The sequence below is a fragment of the Oreochromis aureus genome, linkage group 7, assembly GCF_013358895.1.
Source record: "Oreochromis aureus strain Israel breed Guangdong linkage group 7, ZZ_aureus, whole genome shotgun sequence".
Taxonomy (NCBI): Eukaryota; Metazoa; Chordata; class Actinopteri; order Cichliformes; family Cichlidae; genus Oreochromis; species Oreochromis aureus.
In genome coordinates, this window is record NC_052948.1 from 57,722,433 (window position 1) to 57,744,338 (window position 21,906).

The 21,906-nt window shown below is 39.8% G+C and overlaps 3 protein-coding genes across 4 annotated transcripts; 2 read left to right on the top strand and 1 right to left on the bottom strand.

Moving 5' to 3' along the window:
* skp2 (S-phase kinase-associated protein 2, E3 ubiquitin protein ligase) lies at window positions 1–5,035 on the top strand. The gene is made up of 10 exons (XM_031734180.2): window positions 1–150; window positions 745–992; window positions 1,085–1,196; window positions 1,581–1,724; window positions 1,935–2,069; window positions 2,396–2,494; window positions 2,580–2,707; window positions 2,983–3,034; window positions 3,198–3,305; window positions 3,697–5,035. Exons 1-10 carry the CDS (start codon window positions 137–139, stop codon window positions 3,914–3,916), a joined length of 1,260 nt encoding a protein of 419 aa, XP_031590040.1. The 5' UTR covers window positions 1–136; the 3' UTR covers window positions 3,917–5,035.
* A 1,185-nt stretch (window positions 5,036–6,220) lies between these two features.
* On the bottom strand, window positions 6,221–14,676 carry nadk2 (NAD kinase 2, mitochondrial). Of its 2 annotated transcripts, none has more exons than XM_031734235.2 (12): window positions 13,835–14,676; window positions 13,654–13,742; window positions 13,476–13,564; window positions 13,137–13,218; window positions 11,878–11,961; window positions 10,831–10,970; window positions 10,582–10,675; window positions 10,311–10,454; window positions 9,620–9,675; window positions 8,681–8,734; window positions 8,469–8,592; window positions 6,221–8,362 (listed from the first exon to the last, which is right to left on the bottom strand). In XM_031734235.2, exons 1-12 carry the CDS (start codon window positions 14,054–14,056, stop codon window positions 8,224–8,226), a joined length of 1,317 nt encoding a protein of 438 aa, XP_031590095.1. In that variant the 5' UTR covers window positions 14,057–14,676; the 3' UTR covers window positions 6,221–8,223. The 2 variants fall into 2 exon arrangements, with proteins under 2 accessions (XP_031590095.1, XP_031590096.1); XM_031734236.2 differs by having other exon boundaries at window positions 10,311–10,406; window positions 13,835–14,667.
* Window positions 14,677–18,741: 4,065 nt separating this feature from the next.
* LOC116315773 (lamin-B1-like) lies at window positions 18,742–21,479 on the top strand. Its single transcript, XM_031734176.2, has 4 exons — window positions 18,742–18,933; window positions 19,776–19,996; window positions 20,086–20,314; window positions 20,539–21,479. The coding sequence occupies exons 1-4, from the start codon at window positions 18,835–18,837 to the stop codon at window positions 20,578–20,580; spliced, it is 591 nt and encodes a 196-aa protein (XP_031590036.2). The 5' UTR covers window positions 18,742–18,834; the 3' UTR covers window positions 20,581–21,479.
* The last annotated feature ends 427 nt before the right edge of the window (window positions 21,480–21,906 follow it).

Genomic DNA, 21,906 nt, shown 5'->3' on the forward strand with positions numbered 1-21,906 from the left:
CAGGCACGTCCGTGACGTAACGAAAAGAGGGCGCCCCAGTGTTGGCGGCGAATTTAAAGAGTCTCGGTTGGAGGGCTGCGATCCAAACAGTCTTGCACTTTTTGTGTAGGATCGCACTTGTTTCGAGTTGAAGGAAATGCCAGGCGACAGGTATCGTTCTCAGTGGTTCTTACATTCTGTTACTAAAAATATTTGAGGTATAGCGGTGCATAAGTTATCTCTGAGATGTGTTGCACATGTGAAAATGAGCCGCCATCCCTAGGCTAGCTTGGTGCTGTTTAACTGTCCCAACTCAAAACTGTGCTTTCCATTTCTAAAGCGGTGTGAACAAGGCGGATTTATGCGAAATTGTGTGTTCGGTAAACCGCCGGCGTCTTAGCGTAGTTAGTGTAAAACTGTACCGATAGCGCGCTTTCTCCCCAGCGCTTTCCCTCCACGCCTGTCAGCGGCTCTTTTCTTCCCGGGGTACACACTGTAAGCTAACCGCGGAGCAGGAGTGGACGTCCTGGACCACCTGCATGTGTCTGTGTACTGAAAGACAGGAGACGGTGTTTGTCGTTTGGTTTTGCAATCAGTTTGCGCGGTCACACCGCTGGTAGCTATATCAATATGGCGGGCATGGAGGGGTTCTTTAGAGGAAGCTAGGCCGCTAAGTAGCCTTTCTGTGGGGTGTTCGTGTAAGACAGCATGATGAAGCCTTGTTTAACCATGCCCACATGTCTGATTAACTTCTGTTTCCAACAGTGTCCCACTGCAGGATCGTCCCTGCCTTAGTCTGCAGGACTCCATGCTGACTCAGCCCAAGAAAAGCAACAAATGCAAGTCCAGAGGCATTCTCAGCGAGGGCCTGGACACTGAGTGGACCCCAACAGATCTCATCCTGCAGTTCACACCACCGCGCAAGAAACAGCGGCTCTTCAGCAAGGGGAAGGAGAATGACAGCAATCAATTTGTTCTTGGCAGGAGATCAAGGAGGAAAGACCCCTCACCAAGTAGGAGGAGATGGTTTTCTGAGGTTTAAGATGAGGACTTTCACCTGTGATCAACTTAACTTTTTTTTTCCCCATTCTCCTTCCCTCTGCAGACATTTCATGGGATCAACTACCAGACGAGGTTGTTCTTAGGATTTTCTTCTGCCTCCCTATCCAGGACCTCGTCAGAATATCTGTAGTTTGCAAGCGCTGGCAACGTTTGGCGTGAGTCATAATGATCATTAACAAAATCTCTGGCCCTGCTTCTTCCCGCTTGAAATTTTTTTTTTTTTTTTTAAGTGCGGGGCGGATCCTAAAGATTGAGTTTGCATACTTCAAACCACTCCTCTGGTTCTTTCTGACATCTGTGTGTTTAAACTCGTGACACTTATCAGAGTATTCAAAAATATGGAAATCTGTGGCTACATTCAAAAGTTCTGACAAACTGGTAGACAGACGAGTTTGTGCTGCTTAATATTCTCAATGACACACACAATGGAAACCCACATTCACATTTAACAGAACGGGTTGCTGTGTGCAGGTTATTTACTGCAGGCTTCTGTAGGGGTTTGCCTCCATGACACCTCTTTGCTTGTGCATTCATCACAGGTTTGACGAGTCTCTGTGGCACAGTGTGGATCTAGAGGGGATGACCCACACCGGTCTGGCTCTGCAGCAGGTGCTGAGGACCGGCATCCGCAGACTGCGCTGCCCTCGCTCCTTTGTGGAAGAGTTGCACTTGACATACAGAGGGTTAGTCACATATATCATGGTGTGTCCTGATTTTCTTCTTCACTGGAAGACTTACTCTGAGTTTTCCTTGCCTGTGAAAATCTAATGAAAACTATCTAATGTCTAATGTTTAATTCTCCTCCACACCACAGAGCTCTATTAAGTATTAAGTTCTGTGGCACTTATTAAGTGGAAAAAAAAATGCTCTTTTCTTTCTTTTCCATTATCCAGCTCTTTGCAGGTGGTTCAAATGGATCTGTCAAACTCAGTCATACCCACGTTGGCTCTGGAAGACCTCATCTGTCGCTGCAGACTGCTAGAATGTCTGAGCCTGGAGGGTCTGCAGCTCTCTGACACCATCATCAGGTGAGATCTGAACTATTTGCTACTGATTAGTGTAGCAGGGATGTCACTGATTCCCAGTGTCTTTGCAGCTGCTTTTCTCTTCTCAAAAAGATGTCTGAGCTTTTCATGACCTCAGATGCTGAGGGAAACATGTCAGTGATGCTGTTTGTAGCAGAGCCTCATCAGAGGTGGAAAAGTCGTGCTGTAACTGTTGATTGTAAACTGGCAAAGCACTAAATTCTTCTCAGTAAATGCATTTTCTGAATCTGTTTGAGCTTAAATCTGTACTGTGTGTTTGGAGCTCATGTTTGGGTGTATTTGTTAATCTCTTTTTCTCTCTCACTCAGCTGTCTGGCAAAGAACACCCGCCTACAGGAGCTCAACCTCAGCGGCTGCTCCGCCTTCTCTGCTCCTGCGCTCGCTAGGATGCTGAAATCCTGTTCCCGGTCAGCTGCTCAGTCCTTTATTCACTTTGTAACCTCAGTTTCTCCTCTTCCTCAGATTTACTCATGCTCTGATTTTGTGTTTCAGTATACAACAGCTGAACTTATCATGGTGCACCTTTGATAATAATCACATAAAGAGCGTCGTTGATAATCTGAGTTCTAGTGTTACACATCTCAACCTCAGCGGTTACAGAGAGAGCCTCACCCTAAATGGTGAGTGGTGGAGATCTTCAAGTCACTGATTTCAACACTAACAAACACAGCTGGTTTGTCCTTAATGATGTAACACATAACAAATTGCATAATGATACAGTAATTTATGATTCACTTGACAGCTTGAAGAGTAACACTGAGGGTGCGTACTGCTGAAGTGAAATTAGTTTGTGAAAACTGTATATGGATAGATTGATCTAGATATAGATCTATATCTTAAAGATTGTTTGAGTTGCATCATTCTGACGTGTGTCTGTGTCATTTCTCATTTTTAGATGTGAAGGTGCTGGTGGAAAAATGCCCCCAGATTAAAACTCTAGATTTGAGGTAAAAGTTTAGTCATTGTTCTGTGTTTGGTATTTAATTGTGGGGTTTTTCTTTAGTTGTCTTGTTTTATTTGCTATTGCAAATTAAATTGTCATGGTTGGAAAAATGTCTTTACTGTGGCCACAGATGACTGCAGCTTAAAACCTGTGTTTCTGTGTGGCAGTGATAGCACTCTGCTGACAGCTGACTGCTTACCTGTCCTCAAACAACTCAAGAACCTGCTGCATCTGTCCCTGAGCCGCTGTTATCACATTCACCTTGCTGCCCTCACGTAAGTTTTTATCTGCCGCCCACCTCATGGATGGGGTGGGAGGCTCCACCTCCATCCATGAGGTGGAGGGCTCCACCTCATGGATGGAGGTGGAGCCTCCCACCTCCATCCATGTCACTGTTATGTATGTTATGTCATGTAACTAGTGCTGGCTATGGTGTTTATTTTCAGTTGGATTTTATTAGTACAAAAACTCTGCTCTAACCTTGAGCTCTATATTTGGGACTTGTTTGAATGAGTGAATACTGAAAACTAAATGCTGGTCTGGATTTATTTGGGGCCTAAATGGGGAAAATCCGTTAAATTTCAGTTATAATTTTCTAAAAAGAACACAGAATCATATTTGAATAGCTGAAAATCATGATTAATACTCTAGCTGGTGTGATTGCAGTGACGTGGATAAGATGTTCCCTGTGCTGAGCCAGCTGGATGTGTTTGGGCTGGTGCAGGATAGCCAGCTGCCCTCTCTAAAGAAGGGGATGCCTCATGTGAGCATAAACTCCAGACCTTTTTCAAGCATTGCCCGGCCCACACCGGCCAGCAGGTTTGTTGGATCAACCAGTGACCGCACCATGTGGAACAAGAAGTGTCGACTGCGGTTTGGACTGTAACAACCATGGCTCCTTCTTATTTCTTTAGTCCAGTTAGTTTGTAACGCAGAGAGTTTTGTCCTGCAAAATTCCAATGCATTCAGGTCTGACCTAGTGTGCAGTAATGGAGCAATGTTTCAGTGTTTGCTGCTAAAGAATATGCTTTCTAGCCTTGCTTGCACATTTGTGTGATCTTAAATGCAGAGCACGCAAGCTTGTGAAGAAATGTCAGGGTTGTTAAGTGAAACGTTACATTGTTTTAGGTTCTAATAATGTGTTAATTCATTTAAAAAATGTATTAAGCATGGTTTACAAGGGGGTAAAGTGATTTCATTGGCTAAATACTCCTATTAGTTTTGCTCCCTAATATCTGCAAATCAGTAAATACATAATGAAGGTATGTTAATGAGGTATTTACTGTGCTGCCTAAATGATCACAGATCTTTTGATAAGCTTAATGATTTTAAAATGGCCTCTTCTATTTTAGAAAAGTCAAATATTGACTATTGTCCAAATAATTTTAACTTGTAATCCAACATTTAACAGTTGCATTATCACCTCCAGCTGTCGACATATTTAACAGTAAGTGTTTTGTGTGTCAGCTGTAAAAATGAGAGAACATTTGATTTTATTAATTGAACCGGTTTTAATGACAATTGATATATGTGTGTGTGTATCTGTCTCAACACATTGTTGCTAAAGAGACTACCTTTCATGGACTTCCATATAATCTGTGTTGCTTGCAGTAATCCAAGTAGCTCAATAGTGTGGATGTGTTTGCCCTCGTGTCAGCTTTAACTCTAGAGGAACATGTGAACGACTTATTTTCACCTCGGAGTCTTTGCTGATAAACCACTTTAAACTAAAAGCTATTGAATTTTTCTGTGGGATTTATTTAACTTAAGGAATCTTAAGATAAGGAAATGTACAGTTTGTGCCACAGGTTTGTAATGTTTGCCTCTGCAGCATCAGTGGATTATTGGATCAATAAAGATGCGATTGATGTTCAAATGTTGAGTTTTAAAAAGTATTGCTTTTCCTGTAGAGAAATGAGTTGTTATACATTGTTCACAGTTTTAAGGCTCAAAAGTAACTGGACAGGTTTTGGACAGTGAAGAATTAAGCAGATAATTTTGATTTCTTGTACTAAACTTGCATTTGATTGCTACTTATATGAACTGACAGGAGTGAAGAGATGTGAATAAATTGAAAAATCATAAAATGCCTATTGGAGATCCCCAATGGGAGAAATGTTTGATCACTCATCCGAGTAACTTCTTCAGTCTCAGCTGACTGCAGGTTTCCCCAACCTTATAAACCGTACATGTACTGTTATATGTATGTGTTGTAAATGTACGGTTTATAAGGTTGGGGAAACCTGCAGTCAGCTGAGACTGAAGAAGTTACTCGGATGAGTAATAACGTTTTCAATGGGAGAAAAGTTTTATGAACAGAATGAACCGTTTGGGATTTACTTGCCTGGATGATTGCGCATGCATCAAGACACCTATTGGAGAGCAAAAAAATAAGTAATGTACTGGCCAGCTCAACAACACTGAAACAAAAACAAGACCACAACACCACCACTCCCATAGTTATGCTGCAATAGGCCTCGGCTGCTTCCCATGACGCACTGAGTATTTCTTCTTTTCCTTTCTCTGTGCTTATGAACCACTCTGCTCTTTGGTTCGGTTTTCTTTCCCTCAGCCCAGCCAGTTTCAGCAAATTGCTGCCTCTCCCTAAACAGTGTCAAAGGATTCTTCCTGTTAAAAGGGAGTTTTCCCTTCCCACTGTCAAAGTGCTTACTCTGTTGGGGTTTTGTTTTCTCTGTAATGTAGGGTCTTTACAGTATAAAGCGCCTTTAGGCGACGGTTGCTGTGTTTTAGCGCTATATAAATAAAAGCGAACAGTGTACTTTTGTGGGTATGGCATCAACTGTGACATATTTGCAGTGCTGATAATGCAAGAAACAGATAATTTTCTCCTGCAGTTAAAGCAGACTGACTAAAATGGTACACTGTACAGATGATTAAATGCACTGACCATAACCAAATGTATCAAGGGCAAGGGAAGTTGCTGCAGAGGGATAGTTTTTAGCATTTCTTCCAGCAGACAACTTCTCATATCTGATATTTTTTTTTAAATTAAGGATGACTCCTCCCACAATTTGGACCATCATTTCAGCCTCCAGATTTTTAATTATTAAAAATCATTATTAAAAATTTCCTGTTAAAGTCACAACGAAAAACCTGCTTGATACAGGGAAGACAGGAAGGTAATAAGATGAGCTTAATGGGAAAAAAAAAAAGCAGCACACAGAAGCACTTGTATTTCATATCACTTTATCGAGTTCCAAAACAAAACACATTCCAGCAGAGTGTGTTTCCATAGGGAAACTTGCCTTTGGCATGGTGCATGTTACACTTTCCAGATAACTTTTCAAACAGAACATGGTTTTTGCAAGAACGCTCCAAGTCAAGAGATTTGTTGGGTTAAAAATAATTTTGTATCCATCAGATACTGTTTCACCTATAACTTTAGTTATGCCCACCACAGACAAAACTGTTTCCTGTCTTAGGAAGTGTCAAAAAACAGCCCCTTTAACTCTACCAGAGAAAAAGAAAAACCCCTTTAAACATGGAGTTCTCTTTGCTGCACTACATCTTTTCTCTAAAACTTACCGTTCTGCGTGGCTCAGACAGCTAGAAAAAATAGACACTATATTCCAAAAATATCTTTACTCAGCAAGCCGCTGTGCTTCAAGTCCTCTGCATACATTTACAATTATAAAACTTACAGCGCAAGTGAATATATGCTTGGAAAGGACATGGATTGATGAATCTAGATTTTTCTCTAGTGTTAACGAGGCCCTGAAACCAACAGAGACGGTCTCCTGGTAACAAATACTGTGTACCAAAGCGGGATGTAGCATATCCCACAGTTGGCCACAAACTTAGGTTAAATGCATTAGTGAATGTTCTTTCATTACCATCAAGACATCCTGTAGATTATTTCCCCCTCAATTTATAGGATAGTAGATAGTAGGATGAGTAGGAAATGTGGATTAATCCACCACTGAAGACAGTTGGCTAGCTTATAGTATTGGCTGATAATAACTTAACACAGCATATCCAAATATATAGTGTATTTAAAATGGAGTGCTTTGAGTGGTCTGTAGGAACAGAAAAGAAGTTCCATGCTAGTTGTGCCATCAGTACATATGTTGAGTGTTAATAAAACTGTTTTGTTTTGGTGGGGTGTTAAAAACCCTGTCACAGTTTGACCAGCAGGGGGCTTTGCTTCCACAGTCTGCTTAGCACTGCGCATCACATGAAACAGGAACGCATCACAGAGCCAGATGGTGGTACAGTAGGTTACTAATCAGTTTGAAAATTGCCCTTATAATGATTGCTTTTAGCCTACATAATATATAGAGAGATTTGAGATGTAACAATTAATGTAACATGGTAAAAAGCAAAAATTGAAAACTGAAATACCAATTGTCATTAGATACATTCAATAACAATTATGTTATTGTGTGGTTTTGTACATTTATGGTTACACTCTCCCCACGCTCCTGCACTTTCATTTCATCTTCAATTTCCCAGAAAGTTCCTCACACGAGTCAAGCATTTTATTGTAATCAGCTCAAGTTATGCTATCAGTAGTGATCATCAGGAAGTCAAAGTGTAACACTGTCCTAATCCTAATGCATGTATATAAAGAATCATCTGATATATCAATATCAGAAGTTTGAAATCCTTAGAAATCTGCAGCCATGTTCTGTTTAAAGGTTTTTGTGTATTCAGCAATAAATTATAAACTTGAGGCAGAGTAATTTGGATTTGTTGACAACAATAACTCTGAATAACTTTGCCCATATTCTTAAAGCTCACTCAGTAGTGTGAAACCACATCAAAATCTTTGTCCTGTTTCAGTGTGGGGCAATATTCACAAACAGTCTGCTGGATCGGTGTAGCTTTTATGTCTGACGTTTCCAAAAGACTTCAGGGCTACAAAGAGTTTTTAACTTTCTTTCATCTTGGCCTTAGTTTCACTGCTCACTTTAGGGCTTATGCTGATATACCGTATATATGTATATATATATACCATATAATATAACCAGAAACGGTATCTAAAAAATGAATCATCATCTTTGTAGCTTGGAATAGTGACACAAAGATTAAAAATGAAAAGAAAGTGTAAATGGGGATTTTTCTTTTTTTTTGGAAAAATATCTATAATAAAACAAAAGCTAAGGACAAATACTTCCCTTTGAACACATCCACTTGTGAACACTGTTAATTTGAGAGATAGTCAGACTTGTCTCAGTTTTCTAACACAACAGTCCGGAGCTGGTCCTCCTCGCTCATGCTGATTGTAGCGATAGCACCATCGTTGAATTCAAAGGAAGTCCCACCATCCACCACCATGCAGGCATCCCAACAGCGGGAACGGACACACAACCTGAAGGCAGAAAAGGAAAAAAAAACCACAAAACGATCAAAGGCTTCAGTTACAGCACAGACTCATCGACGTTGTGCTCTGCCTGAGACTGATGATAACCACTGACTTTGTGGCAAAGCCTCTCTGTCGACTGCTGGAGAAGACCCTGTTCACGATGGGCTCCCTGATGCTGTAGAACAAACGGCTGTCATCTGGGCTGAACACCAGAGACTTGTTGTATTCCTCTGTAACTGATCACATGACACAAGAGCAAGATTAAAAAAAAAGGCTATAAAACTACACAAATCAACAATAATGACAAGAGAAATAGGAGCTCACCTTTTTCAATTAATTCTTGGTTAAGTGGGATATCCAGACCTGACTGGGATTTCCCTGGAAGAAAATACAAATATAGTGAGGAAACAAATCGGGTTTTATGCATGCAAGGACCAGTTACAGCTGTAAAGACAGTAATCGTTAGGAAAACAACTAAATACAATCTATATTTCCAGAACAGTACAATACAGGCCAAATATTATCTAATACAGTTTGGATTCCAGGTAAGTGGGATCACTGCAGTTTGTTAACTTTTTTGAAAATTTGGGAAGTTTAGCATTAACCTTAGTGGATGTGTATAGTTCAAGTGAAAGGTCCTCAGCATAACTAATAAAATAACACCAGGTTTTATTCTTTTTCTCCCCTCTTAATCCACATACTGGTGGAAAGTGGACCTTTTGTACCTCCCCTTATTTTCTGTCATGAATGCTGTTCCAGTGCTGGACACGAGAGTTATTAGAGTTTTTCATTTTTATATTTTATTATTTGGACTTTTTGCTTTTAATTGAATTTAGTTTCAGTCAGCTTCCAGAGTGGAATGTTTAGTTTTATTTGTTTCTGTGTCTTTTAAATTATTATTCTATGAAGTGGATAAGTCAGAGGCAAAATTTCTTGTAGGCAGGCAAGTCTCAATAGAATCTTTACCAGACTAACAAATACTAAAACTGAGGCTCTTTCCTTTAACAACAAAATTTCAGTTGGTTTTAACTTCAGTCTAGTTTTTATTTTCATTTTGTTAACTAAAATGTTTTTTTCCCATTTCTAGTTTTAGTTTTTATCTTAGTTTTAGTTAACAATAATAAATAACCTTGGGTGGATACTCAGTGTTAACCATGTCCAAAGTTTTAAGTTATGAGGTAAGTGTATGTGCTGCTACTCTGCAAAGGTATGGTGATATCTGCGGGTCTTGCACCTCAAAATTTGCACATGTACAGTACGTACCAATTTTTAGAACTTCTTCCACTGCTTGTTCAGCAAGTTTATTGATGTTGTATGACCTGTGGAGCACAAGAGAGAAGACCGTGAGGGAGCTGACAAGTGTAGAGACAGAATTCTTTTCATTCTTATTTGTAAGGCAATATCATGCTTTACATCAATGGGTTTCATAATTTATAGGAAGAATAAAACAATATCTATGTAAAGAATCAGCATTTTTAGTAATAAATCACAGCTGGCCCAATATACATTTTATATCTTATATCTATATATGTATCTGTGTGTGTTTAAGTCTTGCTTGCATCTCCTTTCAATGTTAGGTGAAGTTTAATAATATTGATCTGAATATTAAAAGCTCTTCACGGACCAACCAAAGCTGAATCGAGTGTTTGGAGCCAGTTAAGAGAAATTTACTTAAGTTTGGTTGATCCACACAACATGATAAAGGCCCACTGGCTATTATTATAGTACAGCTGTGTTCATACAGATGTTACAATCTCAATCTTTTTCCAGTGACTTGAAACTTTTCCCCATCACATCACACTTTTTACAGTCCATTTGCTCACTTATGTGAAGAGACTATGAACCTATGAGGTTCATTTCCACCTGACTCAAGCATCAAAGCTTTAAATGGTGTCCTGGTGCAGGAAGGTGATTAGGAACTACTTTTTTAAACATTTAAAGTTGTTTTGTGTACCAGGCTTTGGATCCTGTTCCTGTGCAAATATTCAGTCCAGAACTCTTCTGTTTTTCCCATGGGCCATCATCCACGGAGATCTCGTAGTAGGAAGCCCTATGGAGCAAGAGGTTAACATGGGGTTTGAAGGATTTTAACTTCACCCTGTGGTGGACAGAGATTTTTCCTGATGAGTGCTGGAAAAGCGTGCAGCATGCCAGTGAAGGGACTGAAGATTTATGAAAACATTCTTAGATGGGAGTTCAAGAATCTGTTTCCATGATTAAGGTACCTGGAAGACAGAGATTCTCCAATGAAGATTTCATTTAAGCTTCTAACAGGGAGAAGGCTAGGCTTGTAGAAGGTCTCGTGTAGTGTTCCTGTCCCTAGAAAGAGTAATTGAATTAGGAAAAGCACGCAGGAAAAGAAAAGAAAAAACATCAATATAACTCCAATCTCACGCCATGTTTGCACAAACTCAGGATTGAGTGACACTGGAGAAAAGAGACTGGATCAGACAAGCATGCTGAGTGGGTCGTACTGTTTAGGTTGTCCATGGAGGTGAAGCGGTGAGCTTGGTTGTGCTGTTCCAGGCTGAGCTGCTGTTCGTGGAGGTCCACTGGATTGGGATTTATTCCTGTGCCCTCTAAGTGCAGACGGATCCTCTGACGCCACAGCCACCTGCAGGCAGCCAGAGAAATGTAAGGGGACGAGATCTGCAGTCTCAGAGAGGCATTAGCCTTGTGTGTGCGCCATTTCTCCATTTTTTATATTTGTCTCTGAATCCTCCTGAAACCACTTTTATGAGAAGAGGAGGTCTACTTTGAAACATAACTACAGAATCTGAGAAAATAAAACGGTGACATTAAGACAGCATCCCAAATATCACCACATTCATTTTTACTGGACACTTTTACCAAAACTCTTGACAGTGGGCAGCAGTGAACTCTAGTAGCAGGCGAGTCATTTTTACAGGACAGCGTAAATGGATTTAGGATATCCGACTGAGTTTGACGACACAGCTTTGGGGTTTTAGACATCATGTGACTTTTCCCCAGACACAGATTTAAACTCCTGAACTCTAAGCTAATGACATGCCAACAACTCCATGGTGTTCGGTAGGCTATAGCCAGCAGCAAAGAGTTATGGACTATTTTCTGTACAACTTTGAACATAATATAATCCACTGGCATTAGTTAATAACATATTGCAGTTGTCAGGGTCTTCAATATAGACACAATGATACAATTTTGCATTTTTACCTCACAGAACCACGGTACATTTTAAATCAAACATGATGTTATTAAAGTGCAGAGTTTTCACTTAAACTCAAGGAGTTAAACAGTTAATGCAATACCTTTGTTAAACTACACTCATTTCATACACATTCCCCCATTTCCAAAGGCCCATTAGTAAGTTAGCTGATTTAAAAGCAACTGTGGTTGTGCATAGAGGCAAAACTGCAAAAATTCAGCCACTGTCCAAATACTTATGGACCATATCTGTAGATTGTCACTGCTGAGCCAGAAAAAGCTGCTAACATTGAGGAAGGCGTGAGAGCAGTGAGCATTTGTTGTAAAATACACACCTGAACTCACCACGGCACAGCTTCTCCAGTGCCTCTGGGAAGGCACGAGTGTATCGCACAGGCAGGCACAGATGACCTTCTGACCTTCAGTAGAGAGACAAAACTTCAATATACTCAGCTGGAAATGTTAAACAGCAATCAGCTGGCTTAATCCCATGAAAATTTCAAATTATTTTAATACTTACACACTACTGGACCGACAAATTTAGATTAATGACTTATTGAGTTTTTCAATAAAACACAGTCTTTATTATTGTGGACCTACTATACTTTTCATTTACTGTCCTGTATATATACACTGTTCCAACAGTGGATGTGGCCAAAATTTCAAAGAATGAAGTCAGTGTACGTGCAAATAATTATTGCGAGGTAAAAACTCATGACTGCTCTAAACACTCATTTTCAGACAGTTTTTCCCTTCTTCTGGCTCTGCAACAGTGAAGAGCCCAAATACATGTAAGACAGAGGATGAACTAAAGGGGCGGACGAAGGTCCAGCATAACGATAAAGATCGTCTCCAACTCTGAATCATGCAGAACTAGTGCTGGAGGATAAAACAATCACGCCATTTTAAAAATGTTGATGACAATGATAAATTCAATCAATACACATGGCCTATCGGGCCAGTAGATGTTCTCCCTCTCAACCCTGGTACCAGGGGCAATGGGGTTCAACCGGTTCACGTGGCTCTAATACTCTGCCGTACCAACAAGTAATGCCGAAAAGCCAGCTGCTCAGAAGAGATAATACAGGTCGCAAAAAGTCAAAAGTGCAGAAGTCGTTCAGTTTTCTCCATTCAGACTGAGCACAGATAGACAGGTTAAAAGCTACAGCGCCGACAGGTCCCGACAAAGTTCAGTGACATGGCACACCTCTTTCATTACATTCAAAAAATATGCAAAAGAATGTCTATTAAACCTGAAACCGTTAACAGGCTAGTCTTCTTAATTGGAGATACAGGTGCAATTACAGGTGCAATCTTATTAGTTAATAACACTTTTTCTTCAAATTTTAATTTGTATTAAAACAAATAGCTAGCTTAGAATACTAATATGTACCTAGATCTATATCAATAATTATCAAAAATTATTAAATTTAGAAAAAATAACAATAATCGTCATAATAATTTTGTCTATATTGCCCAGCTCTATGCAGAACTAGCCCAACAACAAAAATATGGAGTTGTACACTATCATTATAGGTCCACTTTAATTTAACAATACAATTCATATCCAACAATGGTCTGTTCTGTGCTTTACCTTTCAGGGTCTGTGTTAACTCCAACGACTGGTTTGTCTTTGCTAAAAACCTTACTGGCCACAAGTAGCATCGTTCCATCACCTAATAAACAAAAACAAAAACAACCCCCCCCCCACACACACAATTCCAGTTATTGAACTTGGATTGTGTTAAAGAACAAAGAAAGTGAAAGACAAGGAAGAACCTTTTATTCTGTGGTTATTACATTAACAGAATATATACTGGTAATGACATAATCACATAAGCCGTTATTGATGTTCTAGATTTACAATGAATTACTGTCACAAGCAGACAGCTTTGTTGTACAAAAGATATCTAGGATGACAAAATATTCCTACCTCCAGCAGAGACAATGGCATCTGCCCACCGCACTACATCTTCATTGTATTCTCCTCTTTTTACCACTTGTACAGTAATGCCTTCTCTCCTGAAAACAAACAGAATACAAAGAGAGTCCCAGCTGCAAAGAAACATTCCCATTTCTCTAAGAAACATTGCTGTTGGACGGTATCTTACTGCAGGCTCTTCACAATGTGCTCCACATTGCTAGTGTGGATGTTGTGTCTTTCCAGCAGGCCATTGTAGCTGGAGCCCTTCATAGCAAGCTGTAGAACACAGATTAAGTAAAACACTGGGTGAAGGGTAGAATGTAAAGTGGCGTGTTTGCTTTGTGGTAGTCACATGAATGAAGTCTTACCAACTGCTTTAGATCTTCTTCAGAAACTCCTGCATAGCGATACCGCTGCTGTTCAAACTCATACCGCGTAGTCTTTGTGACCACTGCTACCTTTTCTGGTTTGAACCCAGCTTTCGGTTGTGGTGATGCGCTGCATACTGAAGCGTGGAGGGGGCGAAGAGTGTTCCCATACAACAGGCTGATGGCTCGACTCCCGTGGCACAGCACCGAACGGCGAGCCATCCTTATTAAATGAACCTACAACCAAAAACTTCACAAAGGTCCGGTTAGAGTTACTGAGGGTCCTGGGTTGTGCAGCTGTTAGGGAGCGCACATACTGACTCCTGTCAGTACTCGACAGATGTTTCACAGTCAAGTGAGATCCACGCGCACTCAGCTGTCAAGGACGGTCACCACCACGCTCGCCCCGTGTTGCTAGATGAAAACGTTAAGATTTAACTGTCCGAGTCAAGTATCTCCTCAGAACAGCACTAAAACACCAAGGACAGCAGTAACCTTGATGCTAACTAGTGATTCTTCTAACCATATTTGGCAGAACCGGACTTTTCCAGCTGAGCTTAACAAGCTAAAAGTAGCTAGCAGCTTGTTCACAAGTCGTTAGCCTGTCTGCCTATCACATCTTTTTCACTGGGCTAACTGTTGTCGCACGACACATTCAAGCCGTGCCACGCTCCAAAGCTCCTTAAACACGAGATAACACCCATAAGAAGGTGAATAATATGCGACAACATAGAAAACAGTGGAAGCACAAACCATGCAACCGGGCACGTACGCAGGCTGTAGGTGCGTGCGTGCGTACGTTACGCAGCATCTGATTGGCTGGTCGAAGGGCCTTGGACCAGCTGGAGGCAGGCCTGGCCTGGGACAAAAAACAAACAAACGGGTTTCTTGGTGTAGGCGCCCCAGCATGAATGATCAGTCAAAACAAAACAGACACGCACTCTAGCTATCCGCAGTGGCTCAAGTAGCTATTTATTTGACTTGAATCTCTCTCTCTCTCTAATTATGTCAATATGTAATTATGTTTAGTAATTTGATTGGGCAATTAACTGTGAGTACTGAAAATGACCAATGGTCAATGCTTGATCTGCAGGATTTATGGTCCGCCAAAATTGTCCGTCTGCGTACACTTTTCGGTCGGACAGACGGAGGAGAGGGGCTCTCACCCAAATGCGACGCGCTGCAGTCCCTTGAAACAAAAATCAAGACGTGCACGACCGGGTGTTGTGCCAAAAAAGTGATCGGCTGACAAAAACTGATTTCCTGTATTTGCCAAAAAGTGATTGACCGTATTCTTACATTTGCACAATGTCGCTAAAATTAGAGTGACGCTAAAAACGAATTCATGCATTTATTACTTCTAGGCTGGACTACTGTAATTCATTATTATCAGGAGGTCCTAAAACACACTGAAAAGCCTTCAGTTGACCCAAAATGCTGCAGCAAGAGTACTGACAGGGCATATTTCTCCTATTTTGGCTTCCCTCATTGGCTGCCAGTTAAATCCATTATTGAATTCAAAATCCTGCTTCTCACATACAAGGTCTTGAATAATCAGGCCCCATCTTATCTTTATGACCTTATAGTACCATATCACCACATTAGAGCACTTCACTGTCACACTGCAGGCTTACTTGTTGTTCCTAGAGTATTTAAAAGTAGAACTGGAGGGAGAGCCTTCAGTTTTCAGGCCCCTCTTCTGTGGAACCAGCTTCCAGTTTGGATTCAGGAGACAGACACTATCTCTACTTTTAAGATTAGGCTTAAAACTTCTTTTTGCTGAAGCATATAGTTAGGGCTGCCCTTAGTTATGCTGTGAGGCGTCTGGGAAGGGATTTCAAAACAGCGCTGTAGGTGGCAACAGCTTTTTTCGTAAGCCACTCCCTCTGTTCACTGATTGTTCACAGTCAACATAGATCGCCTATCTCGCTCTACGAAAGGGTATGAGTGCCACATTAAGAAAAAAATATTATTGATCATTTTGAGAATAATTTTGATGTTCTGAAACAGCGTAGCACATTTTTAATTGCATCAGAATAATTCATACACTATGAAAGGTCAGTCTGACCTGATAATAAATGGACTGTGGACCTCCATCATGATGCAGCGCTCAGAGAAGATATGACCCTGCTGGGTGGTGTCCACGATGTGATGTTCCTTTAACACTAATGATCTATTATGACCATTCTTTAAATGAACTTGATTGCACAAAAACACATATACACATAAAGCATGTACCTACTCATTAACAGCAACATCATATTATATCATATCTACGCCTACCAGCTACACATGACTGAAGCCTCCAAGCCCCAGAGTGCAGATGATTTTGACTCAGCTTCTGCTTGCAGTCTACAGAAGCACAAGAATGACACCAAGCAGTTAGTCTTCTGTCAGCGTTGGAAGATGAATTCAAATTGATTAGTAAAGGTAACCAAGGCAAAAGTGTATACATTCTCCATTACTAACAAAACAGTTATTGCTGTAATACTATAACTAATTTAGACTAAGACTAAGACAATGACATTCAGACTGTTTTTTTTTTTTTTTTTTTTTTTTTTACATTAAATCTGACTTACGTTCAAATTCATTTTCTGTAGATAGACTATAGGGAATAGAGAGTTGCAAGTATTTGCAACTCTGAAATACTTGAAACTTGAGAAATACTTGAGTGAACTTGAGTGAGTGCAAACTATTTAAAAGAGCTACTTTTAATTTTTCTCAGCAATGGAAACTAAGATCAGTCCTCAAAAATGGCCAAAGTTGACCATCAAACGTCATCTTCAACTGATTTAATGAACATGATAGTGAGTGCAGTGGTCTTCAGTGATCTTCCCAGTCACTAGATGTGATGTGATGTGTTTAGAAATGGGACATCAAGAGTGAAAATGTGCAGCTGAAAAAGCTGCAGAAACGATGCAAGCATGTAGGGGTGGAGGAGATAGTGGATTCCAAAGTGTTTATTCAATTTTTAATTCAATTCAAATTTATTTATATAGCACCAAATAAATAAAAGCCAAACAGTTGCCTCAGAGTGCTTTGTAGACCCTATAATAACAGAGAAAACCCCAACAATCATACGGTCCCCTATGAGCATCACTCTGATGCAGGACATTTCTAATATTAGAGATAAAATGCAAATGGAAGGAAACAGGCCTACATATTTGTTTAATATGTGCATTGAAGGATATATCCTCTAGACCTGTAGTCAGATTGCCAGACTGCAGGTCTATAGCTGGAGCCTAAGTTAGCTATCATAGGGCGAGAGGCAGGGTGCACCCTGGACAGATCACCAGTCTGGCACAGGGCCTCTACAACTATATGTTTTAAATATTTCCTCCATGCTGCAGCCTCAAGGACAAAAAATAAAAAGGTTTACAGATGTGTTGCTTCCTCACTCAAAACTGAAAAAGATGCTTGGATGACTTAAGGCACAAAATCAGGAAATAGTCATGGTTAACTGGTTGGCTGCAAAACACTCTAACTGGTTTTGTAAGTTTTAGTAATCCCTGTTTTTACCTGAATGAACTAAATGAACCGAATTGAACTGAACTGAACTTGTTTACCTGGATATGGTAATCTTAAAGTCCACTCCTGGTCAAAAGTTTCAGAACACCCTAATATTTCCAAATTTTTATTGAAAATGATGCAGTTTGTCTCATTGCACTCTGAAATGAAAGCATAGTACAAATAAGAAATTTGAGTTAAAAAAGAAATCATGGAATCGATTTAGTGACCGAAATGTATTCTAAACTTTTCACTCACTAAAGAAGCCAACTGTGGCAGATATGACAGCTGAACACACCTGTGGCATTCTTTCTACAATAGAAATCAAATATTCACATATTCAGAAAGTTCTTCCCATATCTGTTGCAGAAGTTCCCATAAATGTGTGGCACTTGTAGGTTGCTTTGCTTTCACTCTTCTGTCCAGTTCATCCCAAACCAGCTCAATGGGGTTTAAGTCTGGAGGCTGTGCTTGCCACTCCATTTTTTCAAGCTTACCATCTTGTTCTTTTTTCCTGTAGTGCTGGCATCGCTTGAACTTTTGGGGGATTATTTTGCTGTAGGATGAACCCTTGATCCACTAGGCACATACCAGAGGGTGCTGCATGGTACTGCAGAATGCTGTGGTAGCCGTTTTGGTTCAGGGTGCCTCTCACTCTGTACAGCCAACCCTGGATCCAGCAAAACAGCCCCAGACCATCACACTTCCACCTCCATATTTGACATTTGAGGCCACACACTGTGGAACCATCCTTTCACCTACTCTATGCCGTACAAAGATCCTGCGTGATGAACTGAAGATTTCAAATTTTGATTCAGTCTTCAGTAGTCCACTGGTGGTGTTACATGGCCCAAGCAAGCCTCTTTGTCTTATTCTGACGTCTTAGCAATGGCTTTCTAGCTGGAACTCGTCCTGTCAAACCTGCAGCTTGAAGTCTTCCCTTCACAGTTGAAACTGAGATTTGCTTACTACCATCACTATTAAGCTGTGCTTGAAGCTGTTGTCCTGTATATCATTCCTTCACGCAAGCTGTTGCGTGAAGGAATCTACTGGACTATCAGGTTTCATCAGGCTCTTTATGTGTAGTTACAACAAAGTTTGTTCTTATTTGCTGTCTTTTCTAAGGGCTTTTCAAATTTAGTATTTTACTTTAGTAGAAAACTTTTGTCTGATTAATTAAAATCTTAAGATCTTAAGATCAAATCAACTGAAAGCAATCTGCTGTAGACACCAGAATGTTAAACAATTATTGACAATATACTGCAGAATGCGGTATGTTGATACCAGCTGAAGTCTGCTTGTGCAGAGAAAGTAACATGTTAAAGTAGCACCCATAGGAAAGCAAAGAGAACTGTAAACAGAACTTCCTGTATGTCAGGAAGTCACTGACGCCACTTAGTTCCTCTTTCAGGGTGTGAAACTGTTGCTGTTGTTGAATCTGGAAACATTTGTATATTTGTCTCCAGCCAGAAGATCTGCATCGCTTATCATAGATGAATGAAGCATCAGCTAACATGGCTCAGGGGGAGCTCAGAGAGTCTGCCCTTAAGATCGAGAGCCTCACCGCGCAGCTAGTTGATCTGCAGAAGGAGGTTGGCTTTTTATCTTACGTATGAAGGCTTTAATTTTGTCAGCCAAAATGCATGTGTTTCTTAGTGCTAAGTGTGAGTAATGACCATGGTTCCATTCCAGGAAGGATGTTAAATAATCTGAGTTTAGAAATAAACTGAGCTGATTAACCTTGATGATGAGTTTGCAGTTCCATAAGGGCTGATCAGAGTTTGTTCAACATATGTTCACCCTGAGTTAAGTGCATGCGTGAGTAGGGAAAGAGCATTCAGGAGGCTTTCAATAGATGAAACTTTGATATGATATTCAGAGAAATTAATTTAGAATTTCAATACAATAATAAATGTTCCAATGTCACAAGCATGTATAGACTTGTAAAGCAATAGGTGTTTGCCTCAATGTTTCTTAATTTAGAAGATTGATGCCATATAATGACTGTCTCGATAGCTATCAGTAAAGTTCAGTATGAGTTTTTACAACTGTCTTCCATACATTGACATAATAGCTGCAGAGATTTAGAGACATAAATACTAATCATGTCAGAATTCTATTTTTTACTGTAGCCCATCCAATCCTATGACATTTTTAAGATGTCATGAAAAAAATGATGCCAAAATATAACTTACACGCCAAAGAATCTGCCTCTACGAAATTACCTGTGTTTAAAAGTTAAAAAAAAACATCCTAACTTACTTACATTTCAATACTGATAAGTATTGAGACCTAACCTAAATCCTAAAGAAAAATTTACCAGATACATTTGAACAATGCTGTCACGCAGATTACAAAGCTAACAAAATTAAAGCACTGCTGAATGACACTGTGGACTTGCTTGTTCACCTCTGTCTTCTTTGCAAATATTGAGACTGATGGTTGGCGTGAACGTATAGCAGAGCTGGAGGCAGCATTGGTAAAGGAAAAAAACACGAGCCGCAAAATGCTAGCAGACAAAGAACGTGAGGTGGCTGAGATCCAAGCAAAGATGCAGCAGCAACTTCATGAGTATGAGGAGTTGTTTGATATTAAACTTGCTCTGGACATGGAAATAAACATCTATCGTAAGCTTCTGGAAGGAGAAGAAGAAAGGTGAGGAAACAAAGATTTTGGCTCATCTTTTGACGTCCCTTCTGAAAAGCTTTGATAACACAGAACTCTTTAACTTTGTTTTTCTTTAGGCTAAAGCTGTCTCAAAGTTCTTCATCTCATGTAACCATGTCTCGAGACTCATCCAGCAGTGGAAGTGTGTGCAACACTCAGGGAAAGCGGAAGCGCGTTGACATAGGGGAACAAAAAGCCAGCAGTTCAATGTCAAAAGTGCACACTGCCTCAGCCACAGGACCCATCTATATTGACGAGATTGACAGAGGTGGCAAATTCATCTGCCTTCATAACAGTGGAACTGAGGCAAGTTTGACATGATTCATGTCACTTCTTATGTATGTGGATTTCTAGAATAATTTTTGTGTATCAGACTTTCAAACTAAAACTATGCAGGTGAGAAGTCTAGTATTCTGGGTCACACTTGTTGGCATTTGGTACAGTTTAACAAAATACAGTTTTTTGAAAACATGAATGTTTCCGATGTGTGCTATAAAACAGTTTGATTATAGATTTGGTTGATTTTGCAGAGAGTGCCTCACACTGCCAAGACAGCCTGCTTAATCATGTGACTTGGCTGCACCAACCACTTCTCACTATTATCACCTCTGAGCCCAACATCTGCTGCCAACTGTAACACAATAACCTTTTTTTTTTTTTTTATCTTTTGTAGTAAATTTCAGCAAAAATGCATAACTGTGTGTTAAAACTGCATTAAACCTTTTTTTTTGTAGATATTTATCTGAACAACCAAATATCAAACAAAACTGTATTTTTGAACTTTCTTTCCCAAATCTGTGCTTAAATCTTAACATTTTCTCTTTTCATGTCATTTAGTTTTGGTGATTTTTTTTTAGTTACAGAAAAGCCACAAGTGGTTCATTTTTTTCTGGTCTGGTAAGCTGTGAAAGTTCTATATCATCCTGTTAAACTATAACAGGGAATCAAAGGATCTTAGTTGCCCAGAACTGCAAGGATATACTTGCTCTCAGAAATCTGGACCTTATGTGGACAAAATTTCCAATTACATAACACAAAATACTCTGGTTGACTGGCAACAATTTACTAGACTACAAACAACTGAAAATATTACATGATTGTCGATGAATACATATTGATTGTTAATAAGGAAGTACGGACAGTGTGTTGCAACTGTTACAACTCTTTTCGTATAGGATGAAAACTGACTTTAGTCACTCCTGTGTTAGTACTGGGTGGTAAATGATTGGATCTAAGACACTATGGACATTCACTGAAAGCAAAAGCTTGCATTTTTAAACAGTATGACTCATTTCTGTGAATTACTGTGTTGTGTATACAAATGCCACAGATGGCTTAATTGTGATTGTATGTAAGTTTCTGACTATGAACAAGCATTACTCTAACTGTTTTTTTTTAAATATTTAAAGTACGTTCTGTGTGCTTTTTGCATGCTATGGGTATATATCTGAATAAATGTATTCTGAACTTACATTTGTCTGTATATATTTCAATTCAATTTTATTCTTATTCAATTCAATATTTGATGTCTTCAGTATGCATCTACAATGTAAAAAGTAGCAAAAATAAATAAAAAACATTAAATGAGAAGGTGTGTCCAAACCTTTGACTGGTAATGTATTTCATAAAGTACTAATGCCAGAGGGGCAGATAGTATGCATTTTTTTAAAAATATCTTTTTCTACCTAGTCTCATCCGGTGGCTGCAGCCCCACACGACCCTGATGTGGCTAAGTAGAAGAGGATAGATTGATGTTAACCTGCCATTAATATGGCAGGTGCAACAGCTGCTAGAAGAGCTACTTTTCCTTTTGTACTTTGAGTACATTTCACAGCCTGTAGTCTTTGACTTTTACTTGAGTAAAGAAGTTGAAACAGAGGAGCCTGAATACCACCACA

Coding starts and splice junctions, on each gene's coding strand:
- nadk2 (XM_031734235.2), bottom strand. CDS start 14,056: ATGGCTCGCCGTTCGGTGCTGTGCCACGGGAGTCGAGCCATCAGCCTG. Junction 8,735..9,619: donor GGAAGAAGTTCTAAAAATTG/GTACGTACTGTA, acceptor ATTTTCTTCCAG/GGAAATCCCAGTCAGGTCTG. Junction 8,363..8,468: donor CAGAGAGGCTTTGCCACAAA/GTCAGTGGTTAT, acceptor TTCTGCCTTCAG/GTTGTGTGTCCGTTCCCGCT.
- LOC116315773 (XM_031734176.2), top strand. CDS start 18,835: ATGAATGAAGCATCAGCTAACATGGCTCAGGGGGAGCTCAGAGAGTCT. Junction 19,997..20,085: donor CTGGAAGGAGAAGAAGAAAG/GTGAGGAAACAA, acceptor GTTTTTCTTTAG/GCTAAAGCTGTCTCAAAGTT. Junction 20,315..20,538: donor TTCATAACAGTGGAACTGAG/GCAAGTTTGACA, acceptor TTGATTTTGCAG/AGAGTGCCTCACACTGCCAA.
- skp2 (XM_031734180.2), top strand. Junction 2,070..2,395: donor CTCTCTGACACCATCATCAG/GTGAGATCTGAA, acceptor TCTCTCACTCAG/CTGTCTGGCAAAGAACACCC. Junction 2,495..2,579: donor ATGCTGAAATCCTGTTCCCG/GTCAGCTGCTCA, acceptor TTTGTGTTTCAG/TATACAACAGCTGAACTTAT.